The 13,661-nt window shown below is 50.8% G+C and overlaps 1 protein-coding gene across 1 annotated transcript in view; it reads left to right on the top strand.

Annotated features, from left to right (window-relative positions):
* The first annotated feature begins 1,023 nt into the window (after positions 1 to 1,023).
* The window catches only part of XDH (xanthine dehydrogenase), a 58,927-nt gene continuing 46,289 nt past the window's right edge, over positions 1,024 to 13,661 (top strand). The window contains exons 1-4 of the mRNA XM_036262826.1: positions 1,024 to 1,065; positions 7,063 to 7,120; positions 9,844 to 9,940; positions 10,896 to 11,004. Of these exons, the coding sequence (XP_036118719.1) occupies positions 1,024 to 1,065; positions 7,063 to 7,120; positions 9,844 to 9,940; positions 10,896 to 11,004 (306 nt within the window). The remainder of the gene's footprint in view (positions 1,066 to 7,062; positions 7,121 to 9,843; positions 9,941 to 10,895; positions 11,005 to 13,661) is intronic.

Raw genomic sequence — 13,661 nt, 5'->3', positions numbered from 1 at the left:
TGTGTGTGTGTGTGGGGGGGGGAGCTGGTAGGGGCATGGGTGCGGGACTGCAGAGAGCTCATTGGTGCTACCTGGGTGGGCAATGTGCATGTGTGTTGGCTTAGGAGTTAATGAATGCTGGATGGGGGAAGGATTTCAGCTCCGAGCTAACATGCCTAGGCCTAGGTTGTGTGTGCATTTTAATTTATTTGGTATTATGAGATATTTGTATGACTTACTCTGATGACTTCTCAAGGGCATGAGTCCTGAGAGACAAGAATAAAAGAAAAGCCTCAAAAAGGGTTTGTTATTAGGATTATTTTTGTTGTGTTGTTGAGATTACATTAGCAGTAGTAATAAATATTTTGGTCCTTTGCAAATTTACAAAGCACTTCCAGAATATGTCCTATGTCCTCAGCCTTCTGCTTGGTGTCATTGGTGTGCCCAAATATAGGGTGAACATACCCGAGTTCTGAAGGCGATAAGTAACTGGCTGAGGTCCCATGCCAGGTTTTGCATCTCAGTCACCGGGCACCTCATCTTGTGGCCTGCACATTCCTCCAGCAGAATGGGCCCTGTATGTGTGCCGAGTCTGCGTTGCCATAACTGGTGAAATGACAAGTGTAGACTTGGGAGGGCATGAATCAGCCCCGGTGCCATGCATGTAACCATGGCCCTTCCCTCTTCTCTGTCTTCAGCAAGTGGGAGGATGAAGCAGATTCCACCAGGGCAGTGCCTAAGACCCATGGTCACAGGTACCAAGGCTGACCTTGCTGAGCCTGTGCCTTCCACTGTGCTCTTTGACACAGGTGTGGGGGGTGTGGCTGGCTGTGAATGATTGCTTTCCTCCTTCCTTGATTGTGCAAATCAGTGGCTTTTGCCAGGAACTCTTTATGCCCCGAGGCCCTAAGCTCATTCCCTCCCACTGGCTCACATGGTTTCATTTTTTTGGGGAGGAGTAGTTTTCAAGTTGCTGAGCAGTGATAACTGCCTGTGTCTCACTGCCAGTGAGGTACCTGGATTCAGGGTTCCCATCTGTTGACAATGACGGCGGACGAGCTGGTTTTCTTTGTGAATGGCAAAAAGGTAAGCAGGAGCTGCCCTTTGCTCCCTGGGAAGGGATGTGTGTCCTGTGGAAGAGGCTGTTTGTTCTTTCTCTTTTGCGATCTTTCTCTCTGTCCCTTTAAAGGTGTGGCTGCCTTTGGGGTGACATTGGGGAAGGAAGACCTTCTCAGGGCTAGAACACAGTCAGGACACTGAAGGGGCAAAGGAGCGAGGGGGAGGGAAGCGAGGAGATGGGTGTCTGAGCCTCCTCCCCCCTGCTCACTCTGCGCTGGTAGAGACGCCAGCACAAAGCCCAGAAGGGGGGACAGGGTTCCAGGGGAGACTGGGGGTCACCCACCACACTTCTATTTCTGTGTTTAATCAGACATGTCCTAACGCGTCTGTTGTTCTCTTTACTGAGGGCAGGGACAGGACCGTGTTTTCATGCTAATATCAGGATAGAAGAGGTACGCAGCCTTTGCCTCTGATGTTTCATGTATGAAAATATAACAGCTACCTTGTGGGAGGACATATACTGACATCTTGTGGCGGCCACATTTATTTTCAAAGGGCATGCTCGCCTCCGCCTTCGTTCCATGTGTACATACTGCAAATCTCTTACTTTGATAAAAATTGACCACTTGGCCCTGGGCGGTTTGGCTCAGTGGTTAGAGTGTCCGCCTACGGTCCGGAGAGACCTGGGTTCGGTTTCCGCTAAAGGCATGTACCTCGGTTGCAGTTTGTCCCCGGCCCTGGTTTGTCGTGCAGGTGGTAGCCACTCTATGTGTCCCTTTCATGTCGATGTTTCTCTCTCTCTCTCTCTCTCTCTCTCCCTCCCTCCCTCCCTCCCTCCCACTCTATCTGAACAAAAAATGGAAAAATGTCCTCCGGTGAGGATAAAAAAAAATTGACCACTTGGATCAACTTCACTGGTGCACAGGGACTTAGGGAAGGCGAGGGTGGGAGGGGGCAGGGGAGGACCGACCTGGGACACGGAAGCCAGTCCTTGCAGCTCGGGAAGAGTGAGGATCTCTGCAAATCGCAATGCAGGTGCGGAGAGGGGGGCAAGCACGTTGCACTGTCTCCATCCTCCACTTGCCCTCCCACGTGCTCGCCTCTGCCTTAGCTCCCAGTGGGAATGGAAGGGCCAGTAAGAGGGATGGTTGCTTATTGTAAATGGCCATGTGGACCATGTGACTGAATAATGTGCCCAGCGGGCCCTACCCCCAAAGCAATTTTATTTGTTTTGCTGTATTGGCAGTTTTGAGATGAGAAACAGGGTGACTTTAAAAGTAATTTTCAAGAACTACAATGGGCTTTGTAGGATGTCCAGTGCCTAAGTTGTTAGGGTGCATTTGAATGACTAGCAAGAAAATTCCATGAGCCATCGTAACATCAGTGCTCTGAAGGCTGTGGATTCAGTTTGAATGGTGTCACTGGGAGGCACTGGGGAATGGGGTCAGCATGTCCTTCCGGGTCAACGCCGTCTCTCTGTGCCGTTTTCTTTTCAGGATTGGCATCTGGCATTGAACCAAGAGATAGGGCAAAGCTTCCACATTGTTGGCAGTGAGACTTCTGCACCCATTTCAAACAATGCTGTTGCATTGAGCAATTATGCTGTAGAGATCTAAGACAGTTGTCGCACTGGCTTTCTAGGAGGGCGCCTTCTGCGGGCTTTTTCCAAGCAATTTTACTTTGGTCGAGCAGCTGGGCTCAATGACTTCCAAGGCTGGTCTCACTCTGGAGTTTGATTGTTTATCAAGCCCTCCATTCTGTGCGACAGTACGAGCTTTGTTCCCCACAGATGGTGTGTTCTAATGAGCTGGAGCATTGGGAGGGAAGTCTTGCTTGGCAAAAACTTTTCCCGTGCATTTTATTTTCACTTCCGGAAAGCAATGTAAAGGTAGATGGTGTTATCCCCTCAAACCCTCCTTTCTATTACGGCCGGTTTCCATGCTGAATGCCCATGCTTGGAACCTGTAAATGTGTGGCCTCTTGAGAAAGTCCTGGGAAGGAGGACAGGCAGCTGGAAGAGTGGCGAGGTTAACGCACAGCTATAAAAACAAGACCACACAGAGGAATCTCCATACACCCTAAGGCCGCTGTGAGTTAGTGTGTTCCTACGTGGGTTCCCAGATGACCTAGACCTTTCGTTACAGGATGTTACACAAAGAAGTTACCAAACAAGGGTCAGAACTCGGTGATTCACTGTAGCATGCGTCACCCTGTTTAAGACTCCGGTCTAGAACTTCAGGAGCTGGGGTCCTGGAGAGGACGTGAGAGACCAACCATCACATACCCCGAGGGCCTTCTTTGGTGGTCATGGGCCTTGATGACTATTGTTTTCACAGCTTCTGCCATCTAGAGTTAGAATGGAAGGAAGGAGCTGTCCAGGATTTTGTTATTATTGTAGTGCTAGTCCTTTTGGAGGACAGGATCCTTGCTTTTCTGAGCGATCCCTCTCTGTTTAGTGGAGATTGTAGCATCTGGGGGAGGCTGGGAAGATTTAGCATGTAGGGTGCAGCTGAAGATGTCCGACAATGATCCCTGCAAGAAGGTAGTGTCAAACCTCCCTCCCCCCTTCTTCCTTTCGGCATTGACATTTAGCAAGCTCCTCCCAGCCCTGAGCCTGTAGGATATGTATAGGCTGGAGGCGTTTGCTGTTCAGGGACTTATGAACTTGTTGCAGAGGTGGATTATGATTAGGCAAAGTAATACATTCTAAAATGTATGTCACAGAAAACTATCCCCATGAGATACTCTTAGATATCCTGAAACCCCTCAGCCTAGCATTGGCACAGAGTAGTGCCTAACTGATGTGAATGGACTGAATAGATAAATATTAAAAGCCCTAAGAAATCCTCTGGCAAAGAAATTATTTTTTTAAACTTTGTATTTTAAGTTTACAAAAATGTTGCAAGAAGAATACAAAGAAATATTAAACAGACTTTACCCACCTGTTAACATTTGCCATATTTGCATTTTATTTTCTCTCTCTCTACACATGTATATATGGATGCATTTATAGGTACATACATAGATATATAGATGTATGTATTATAAGTACACAAACATTTTATATATTTATTTATGTATGTAAATAATAGGAATAAATATATAAAGTGTAACATTTTACTTCTGAATCATCTGAGGGTGAATTTCAGATATCATACCCCTTTACCCCTTAAACTAAAAATAAGAATATTATGGCAGAACTATAGTCTATTTTTAAAAGTCAGAAAGTTTAGTGTTGATATAATACTATTATCTGCTCTATAGATTTAATGCAACATAATTTCAATTTTCCCAATAACTTCCTTCATAACCTGCCCCAGCCCAGGACAGTGTCTTGCAGTCAACTAACTGTCCTGCCTCTTTAGTCTCTTAGTCTGCAGCAGCTCCTTAGCTTTCCTTGTCTTTTGAGACATTGATGTCCATAAGGGAACGAGTCAGTTATTGTTTTAGAATGTCCATCATTTTGAGTCTGTGTCATGCTTTCTTATGACTAGATTCAGGGTCTGCATTTTGGGCGGGAATACCAGTGAAGTGGTGTGTCCTTCTCAGGAGGACGAAACGTCAGCTTCCCCCTTGGTTGGGATGAGAACTTCGGTCCTTTGGTGAAGGTGGTGTTCACCAGGGTTCTCCATTGTAAGGTTACTCTTTTTTTCCTTTATAATTAGTAAGTGATCTGTGAGAAAGTACTTTGAGAGTATGTAAATATCCCGATGATCACATTTTCACCCACTAGTTTTAGTATCCATTAATGCTAATGATTCTCGGAAGGATACGATTATGGGGCGGATTACAAGATGGCCAACCATATTTAATAGCTGGTATTCTTCTGCCAGGGCAACTCCCTTCTCTCCCATTTGTTTGTTTACTAATGAGCAGTTCAGACTCACGAGTTTTAATTTTATTTAATGGATTATAAGCTCATTTTGGCCATTATTTGTTTTGGTGATTGAGGTTATCCACAACACTCTGCTTAACCCATTGTTTCCTGAGCTCACCTCCCCACAAAGTGCTTCTCCTGTGGGATACCCCCTGGCACCTGTTGGGAGGGGTTGCAGGGAGGGTGCCGGGCAGCCCTGGGGCCTGCCGTGAGGGTGGCGCAGCCGTTCCCTGTGGGAATTCGGGGGAGGCGGACACTTGCAGCCTGGGTGATATGGAAAGCCTTCGCTAGAGAAGGGTTCAGGGTCTTCTGAAACGTCAAGGTGCAGACGGAAGAGGGGTGGCGCTGTGGAAAACTAGGAGTCAGAAGGTGCGTGATGTGTTTTCACTGGAGTACGGAGACGAGCTTGGCAGGGAACACCGGCGGGGGAAGGCTGAGAAGGAAGATTGGGGGCATCTGGAAAGGGCCTTGGAAGACAGCCTAAGGAACTTGGGTGTTAACCTAGAACATGTGGGAGGTCCCTGAAGGAAGAGCAGGGAACTGAGGCCAGGTGGCAGAAGCAGAGCTGGAGGACAGGAGGAAGGGCCAGCGGGGGTGGGGTGAGGGTGGGGGTGGGCGGGTGGGGGGGTGAAGACAGTAAGGAAGGCTCTGGCTGCCATCTGCAGGGAGGTGATGGGGGTCTTCATTTTGTGCATTTATGATTTCTTCTCTGAGAGCAAAGACAGCTTCTTGGGTAAACTCTGTAACTAGGACTTTGAATAAGCTGGACCTGTGGGGTGTAATAAAAAAATGAAAATACATTTAACCTTTCCTTTAAACTTTATTTAAGAGGTGAATTCTGGCAGTTTTATTACCTTTTTGATTACTTTTGGTCAATAAAAAATCCCATGGTCATTTCCAAGGTGCCAAATACAGTCTCCATTCGGCACAGAGAGGCGAGGGCAGCAGGAGGATTTTCATTGCATTGGTGCTGGTATGAGATGCTTCCCACTGCTGGGGCATTCCGTGCACTTCGTGAAGGGGGGACGCGCTGGCTCAGCCGGGGCCTCCAGCATGAGAGGTCCACGCCACACAGACTGTGGGAGGGCCCATCACCTGCAGTCAGTTTTTTGAGAATGACCTCCTTAACATCTCTCTCTCTCTCTCTCTCTCTCTCTCTCTCTCTCTCTCACACACACACACACGCACACACACGCATGGCCTACACTAGGTCCATGAGCAACATCTCACATCTCTTGTTCTCTTGAACTCTGGGAGTGCACCCCAATCCCAGCACTAACACTTCTTCCTCGGCTGGTCTGGAAAGCCTACCTCCAGCTGTTCCGATGGGCCAGCCCACCACACCCCCTGCACTGCTGAGGCCACGTTAGCCTCACATGGGGTGCTACGGAAGTCCCCTCCTGAAGTCAGGTGTGAGCAGATGCTCCTCTCCTGACATTGCGAAGATGTGGGACTCAAACTACAGTGCCCGCTAAAGAAATCCTTACCAATTCTCTCCCCTCGACCACCCCAATCACCCAAACCCTTTACCCTTGACAATGGGTGAAGAGTAGTGAAATGGTTTTCCATAGATTCCCTCTGACAATGTGTATTGGGAACTAGCACTTTGCTTTGTAGACAACCTTCTCCATCTTATTGAAAATTCTAGCTGTGGTCCTTTGGTTTGCGATGTCTCCTCCATTTTTGACATGTGTTAATGTCGTTCACTGTGACAGCCTATGTGTATAATACTCCACCGTGCAGGTCACAGACGGGCTCTCTGCTGTCTAAGCGTGTCCGCTCCAGGGCGCAAAGCCAGAGGTCTGCTCGCTGCCACTCTCAGCTGTCCCTGGCAGTCACAGGTGTGATCCAGCAGCTGGGAATGAGGTGACACATCAGCTTACAGAGAGCTTGGCCTTGGTCAGCCCAGTATGGCAGGTGCAACACCTAAGCACTCTGGTGGGTCCTAATGTAGAATCTTAGAATTGAAGGATGTCGGCACATACATAGTTTGGCTTGTAGTTGATATGTTCATTCTTATGAAATTCTCAGGAAAAAAAGCACTTTAGTTTTCGTAAGGTATTTCACATCCCCATTCACTTTACAAATTCTTCAGTAAGACAGTGGCTAAGTACACCTCTGATACCTGTTTTCTGCTGTTTTTATAGGTGGTGGAGAAAAATGCAGATCCAGAAACGACCCTTTTGGCCTACCTGAGAAGAAAGCGTATCCTGACTTGGCAGTGGGAGAGGGAGAGGGCGCTGGCACCCAGGCTGGGGAGGCTGCGCAGTGTGAGGACGCACTGGACTGGGGGTCTGCTCGGCTGCGTTCTAGCTGCGGCGTTGTCCCTTGGCAGCTGTGTGTCCCTAGGAAGTCATCTGAGCTCTGGGTCTGCAGTTTTCAGCCACTGAATAAGAAGATCATTCTTTAAGCTCTTCCAGCTAAGGCGCTAGTACAGACAAGGGTCGGCCCTGGACCTGAAAGCAGACAGCTCCGATAGGCGCCCCTCAGCCCTGGCCAGCTTCCCGGTCATTCCCGCTCAGGAGGAGCTGGGCCTTCCGCAGCCCATCTCTGCCTAGCACATTAATGGGCTTGCTGGGGAAAGGTGCTAGCTCGGAGAAGGTGGGGAGAAAGTTAGGAGAAGTGGTGTCTGTAGGGAAAGGGGTGCCCGAGGGAGGGGGCTACACAGAGGTGCCATCCACTGTGGAAATGGCAGCGCTGGAAGGCTTGGGCAGGGGGCCCGACGGGGACTTCGGATTCTGCTCTTCTCTCCGCGTGGGGAGGGTGCCCGTAAGAACCCCCATGCCTTTAAAATTTTTATTTTTATTTATTTTTCAATTGCAGTTTGCTTTCAATATTATTTTGTATTGGTTCCAGGTGCACAGCACAGCGGTGAGCCAATCACGTACTTGACAAAGTGCCCCCCGCTGTTTCCAGTACCCACCTGGCCCCGTACGTAGTTGCTACAATGTTATTGACTATATTCCCTGTGCTGCACTTCACATCCCTGTGACTGTTTTGTAACAAGGCCCCAACTCGTTTGTTCTTTCACGGTAGAAAAATATTCTGAGACCCTGGAACAAAAACAGTAGTGAAAATACAATAGGAGCTAACATTTACTGGGAACTGTTGTTGTCATCGGTGGTGTACAGGTGGAGTTCAAGGTGGTTTCGGTGGGCTTTCTCGCTGATCCATACAGCAATCCCTCCGACAGAGGAGGGAGCGGGGCCTGCTCATGTGGAGGGACCTGCTGCTCGCGCGTGCGTTTTGGGCGAACATTGGCGGAGCCTAGGCTGCAGCTTGGAGCCCCGCTCTTCACTTTCTCCCTGTCCCGGTCACTCTCCGGGGTCTGTTGTCAGGACCAGCATCTGTCAACAAACCCCTCTTGCTCCCAGAGGCAGGACTATGCAGTGGCTGATTCCAGTGGCATATTTGGGGACAACAAAGGATTGCTTCGACACCCACGCAAGTGAGTCTGGAATCTGTGGCCTCAGCCTGGTCCACGCACTCCCATCAGACAGTTGCTGGCTCTAGGGGGCGGATCTGGAAGTTCACAGCACACGGGCCTGGTGACTTTTTTAGATTGTTGACATCAGCTTTAGTTTTCGAATAAACGTCTGAAAGCCTCAGAAAGTACTGAGCAGAGACATTGGCTGGGCAACTCACAAATGAAACCCAGGACTGAAAGTTGGCACATAAATATGAAATCCCTGTGGCTTATTACTGCCTGTGTTGAGAGCTAATGTGTGGGGGTTCCAGGCAAAAGAGAAGACCTCACCCTGGCTTCCAGAAAGATCCCCAGTCTAGAAGAAAATCTTGCTAGACTCTTGCTCCCGTTGATATTCACGTGTCCCCAGAGTTGTCTGATCGATCCTGACTAGGAGGCCATTGCAAGCCCTCCCCTGATGTGTTTTGAGAGAGGCAGCGGTTTGGTGAAGGAGGACCCCCCACATCTGGAGTCAGATGACAGTGTTTGAGTCCTGACTCTCCAGGTGACACAGTGACTGTGTTAACCTGCAGGACTCCCGTTACCTCTTGGGTCTCAGGCTGTGTTTGTTTTAATCTGCGGGGAAACAGCAGTTCCTGCCCTACCTGCTAACCAGCTAAGTGCTTCCCAGGTATAAGATGCTATATCATTCTTAGTTACTAATTTCAGCTTGAAAATGAGGGAATTACAAGGAGATGATAACCTCAGCTCTCCGTCCTCATTAGGTAGCTGGATGGTTAGAAGCCTGCAGGTCTGAAGGAAAAGTAGCAACGGAGCCTGTGTGTCCAGGGAAAGTGGCCCCTATGATCGCTGTTCTCTAGAAGAGCCTATCACTTGGGCGCTTTTACAAATGCAAAGGATCAGACTATTGATTTCCGCAGCATGTGTAAGACATAGCTCCAATATTGGTCCCCGACCTCAAACATATCTTCATTTTAATTTTCCTTAACATATCCTGTGGACTGGATATTCAAAAGCGCTGGCCCAGCCCTGACTCGGGTTCCTGAGCTTCATCATCCTCAAAGGTTCAGGATAAAAGCTGGGACTCAGTAAATCCCAGGACAGATAACATCTCACTGGTCCGAGGGGCTTCACTGTGGCCCCAGCCAGGCAGATGTGACAGCTGTCCCCCATGCTCAGACTTTGGGGTGCCCAGTTCACTCGCTGGGGAGATCACAGGGTTGGGGCCTATAAGACCATGCCTGGAAGACCCTGACACCAAGCAAATTCTCCAGGACTGAGTCCCGGTCAAGGTTAAGTCCTAGAACTCAAGCCCCACGGGGTGATCCTCGAGTGCTTTCCTGAGGGATTCCGAGGCCTTTCCCTTCGGGGCAGTGGACACGGCTGCCTCTCTGGGGGAAGGGCCTGAGCCTGGGTGTGACAGCTTCGCCCAGGTATGTGCCAGCAGCAGAGCAAAGACACGCTTTCTCTGAATTCAGTTCCTTAACGCTTGGCCGTCCAGTGGGGCTGAGCGGGACCAAGCTGGGCTGTGGAGAAGGGGGCTGCGGAGCTTGCACCGTCATGCTCTCCAAGTACGACCGGCTCCAGAACAAGATCGTGTATCCTTTGCTTGCTGGCCGATTGCCCTCAGGGGGGCTATGACGCAGCAGTCAGCTTGTGAGTGTGTGTGAGCATGTGTGTGTGTGTGTGTGTGTACATGTGACCTTTCTAAAATCCAGACTCATTTCACATCCCATGGATCCTTCAGTAGGTCTCGATTGCCCCCAGATAAAGTCCAGTCTCCTTGTGTAGCACACAGAGCCCTTCACAACATACTCTATCCTTCCTCTCCAGTTCTCTCTCTCTCCATGGGCCCAGCTCTCCCTCCGCCAGTGTACCCCAGTCCCTCATGCAGAGACCATTGTGAACAACTAACACTCCGTACCCACCAACTTCCTGATCTTTGCATGAGCTGTTCTCCAGTTCTTCCCGAAAATCCTTTCTTCCAGCACAGCCTTCCTGGCAGGCGTGCGGCGGGCACTCGAGAGCTGAGGTTGGTTGCGTAAGTGAATGAGTGACGAGTAAATGATCGGATGCAAGCGAGCTCTGGGGCGTTGGTGTCTCATGTTGCCTGAGGAATGGGAGCAGTAGAGGGGGGTGAAGACGGGGAACCAAGTGCCTGGAGGTTCTGAAACTGAAAAGGTTAAGGAAGGGCCCTACAGAGAGAGGAGCACGTGTTGGGCCTGGAACTTGCCAGAAGCTGCCCCTTAATTCAGCCTCCAGGGTCAGGCTGACTACGAGGCATCTGAAAGTGACCCTGGCTACCTTGCTCCAGCTGGGAGGCCTAAGGTGTCTTGATGCCTGACCCCCAAGATGCTGGAGGGGCTGAGGGCCCACCAGAGGGGAGAGCATCCTTTGTCCCTCGCTCAGAGTCTTGGGTGGAGAGGCAAGGACACCTGTAGAAGAGAAAAGAACACATGTAGAGTGAATGACACGGAGTCTCCCAGGCCCTGCACTCAGGTCTATTCTGATGACCTGAGTGGACAATGGAATGACCTTAATCTGGGGTTGCAGCCACTTTTCTGTCAATGCCTGCCTGGCCCCCATCTGCTCCTTGCACCATGTTGCCGTGACGACCGTGGAAGGGATAGGAAGCACCAAGTCGAGGCTGCATCCTGTGCAGGTAACTGGAGCAAAGGGAGCTCACGACGAGGCGCAGACTTGCTTTGGGTGGTTGGGCCATGTCACCCCTGGGCAAAGGAGGCATTGTGGCCTGGCCACTGCTCCATTTCCTTAGGGTGTGTGGGGGGCTGGGAGGCTGGGAGGCAGCAGGAGAAAGAGGCGCCCAAGCTGCAGCTCCCTCCTTTGGTGGGGGGAATGTGACATTACATGACTCCAAGGGACCGAGAGGTCGACTGGATCTGGTGGCTGGACAGTCCAGCTTCGCCAGAACTGGAGGGAGGAACTTCCTCACCTTGAGCTCAGGTTTGCGCAGGAAACCCCCTGCCTTCCCAGAGTCAAGATTCCAAATGCCTCTGCCCCTGGTGAAGGCCCCTACTCCCTGCCTTCTCCGATGGCAGTTCCATGCCCCTGTACCCCCCCCCACAGATCCCTCAAGTGCGGGCTGCTAGGCCTCCGTTCTCATTCCACGGAGGTGAGCACGGCCTGGATGAGAGAGTGAGGCGAGCGCGTGTCGGACTGAGGCTTACTTTGTGATGTAAGGCCTGCTAGGCCTCCGTTTGTGATGGTGTCAGGCCACCTGGGAACACACTGAAATTGGGAACACTTTTGGGTCGAGTGGGCGGGAGTCTGGGAGGTTCGTGGCGAGAATCAGGATGCTCTCAGGCAAAGGGGAATGGAGCGCACATGGGAGCAGAGCCCTGTGGGAAGGGAAGGCCATCGTCCCCAGTGCTTCTGTTTGGAGAAGCTGAGGCAACGGTCTTGGGAGATTACAGTCACAGAGGGGCCAGAGCCAGGCCCAGGTCTCAGCCCTGCCTGGGCCGCCTGGGGAGCCCTGTTGCTCAGATGGCTTCCTTGCGGATCTGGAGCCAGGGCCTCTGGTTGAGTAAGCGGGTCATATGCCTTGGGAGGAGCATCTGGGACAGGTCAGGTGAGGCCAGAGCAGGGTGGGGGTGGCATTGCTTCACCTCTCTGGTTTCATTCTTAGCTTAGGCATGAAAAGGGAAAATTACTAAACTTGTTTAACCTGCAGGAAATGTGAGAAGGTTCCTTAGGGCTTGTAATTGTCTTTGAGACAAGCAGATGAAAGGAAGCATAAATAGTCTGCACACTGGGATCCCATCCACGTAACTAGGCTGAAGCCCTGTCTTCCAGTGACGTGGAGCCTTATTCCCCACGCTCTTATTTTGGCTCCCAAATAAGCTGCAGAGCCAGATTCCACTTCTCCTTGTCCACCTAGTTTTTTCTCTTGGTTCCTATGACCCCTCGCTCCCTCGCTCCCCCCAGCTCCAGCGCACCAGGCGCTGGCTCCCAGTCTGCTCGGTCCCTGTGGCTGCAGCGCCCCGGGCCCGTCTCCATTTTCAAGTCCTCCCCAGATGAGTTTCCTGCCATCCGCACGCGAATGCTGCTCACGTTTCTCTTCAGCTTTGACCTCTCCTCAGTGGCTAGACTCATATTTCCAACTGCTTACCTGCCACCACTGCATGGACGTCTAGTCCCAGACTTAACACAGCCCTGTTCTTTCCCGACTTCTTTCTTCCCCAGTCTGCCTCCGTCTGAGTCAGTGGCAAAAGCATCCATCCAACTGCTCACACACACCCCGGAGTCCTGTGCTTCCTTCTCTGTGCGCCACCCCATCCTCCAGAAGCAGTGCCCACCTCCAAATCCTACAGCAAGACCTCCCCTCTCTCAGTTTCCTGGACTGCTTGGTCTGAGCCCCATCCCCTGTTGCCTGGACCACTACAGTGTCCTGGTCCCCTGCTTCTGTTGTTGTCCCCTACAACCTATCCCCATCCAACAGCCAGAGAGATTCTTTTTTTTTTTATCCTCACCCGAGGACATTTTTCCATTTTTTATTTAGGTAGAGTGGGAGGGAGAGAGAGGAACAGAGAGAGAGAGAGAAAAGAGAGAGAGAGAGAGAGAGAGAGAGAGAAACATCGATGTGAAGGGACACATCGAGTGGCTGCCACCTGCACGACCGACCAGGGCCGGGGACAAACTGCAACCGACGTACGTGCCCTTAGCGGGAACCGAACCCGGGTCTCTCTGGACCGCAGGCCGACGCTCTAACCGCTGAGCCAAACCGGCCAGGACCAGAGAGATTCTTTAAAAATGTGACTTAGATCTTATCACGTGTGGCTTCCCATCGCACCCAGAAGAAAAGCTGGACCCAGCCTGACCTAGGAGGTACTGCGTGAGCTCCCCCAGGATTCCTTTTGTCCCGGCGGGTTCCACCACGCTGACCTTTAGTGACCTTGCATACCGGGCTTTGTACTTGCTGTTCCTTCCGTCTGGAGCAAACTCTTCCCTGATCCAAATTCTGTTATTAAATTCAACTTAAAGGTCACCTTCCAGAGCCACCACTTCTGACCGCTTCGAGGCCACTAGAGGCCCGGGGTCCTGCCGTCCTGCACTAATTCTCCACGTGGACTGATCTCCACCCGCAGCTTTCTTGGTGTTTTTTTTTTTTTTTTGTCAATATTTTCCCTACTAGGACATGAGCTTCATGAGGCCAGAGACCTCATCTCTCTTCTTCACTGCCCCGTCCCCAACTATACCTGGCACATAATAGGTTCTCAGTAAATGTTTATAAAATGAATGACTACATAAGCCAGCACTGGGGAGACAATGTGCTGATACTTTAACTTAATGTAAGTACCA

Source organism: Molossus molossus, unplaced genomic scaffold (assembly GCF_014108415.1).
Source record: "Molossus molossus isolate mMolMol1 unplaced genomic scaffold, mMolMol1.p scaffold_m16_p_15, whole genome shotgun sequence".
In the NCBI taxonomy this organism is placed as follows: Eukaryota; Metazoa; Chordata; class Mammalia; order Chiroptera; family Molossidae; genus Molossus; species Molossus molossus.
This window is presented reverse-complemented; position numbering and strand designations above follow the sequence as displayed.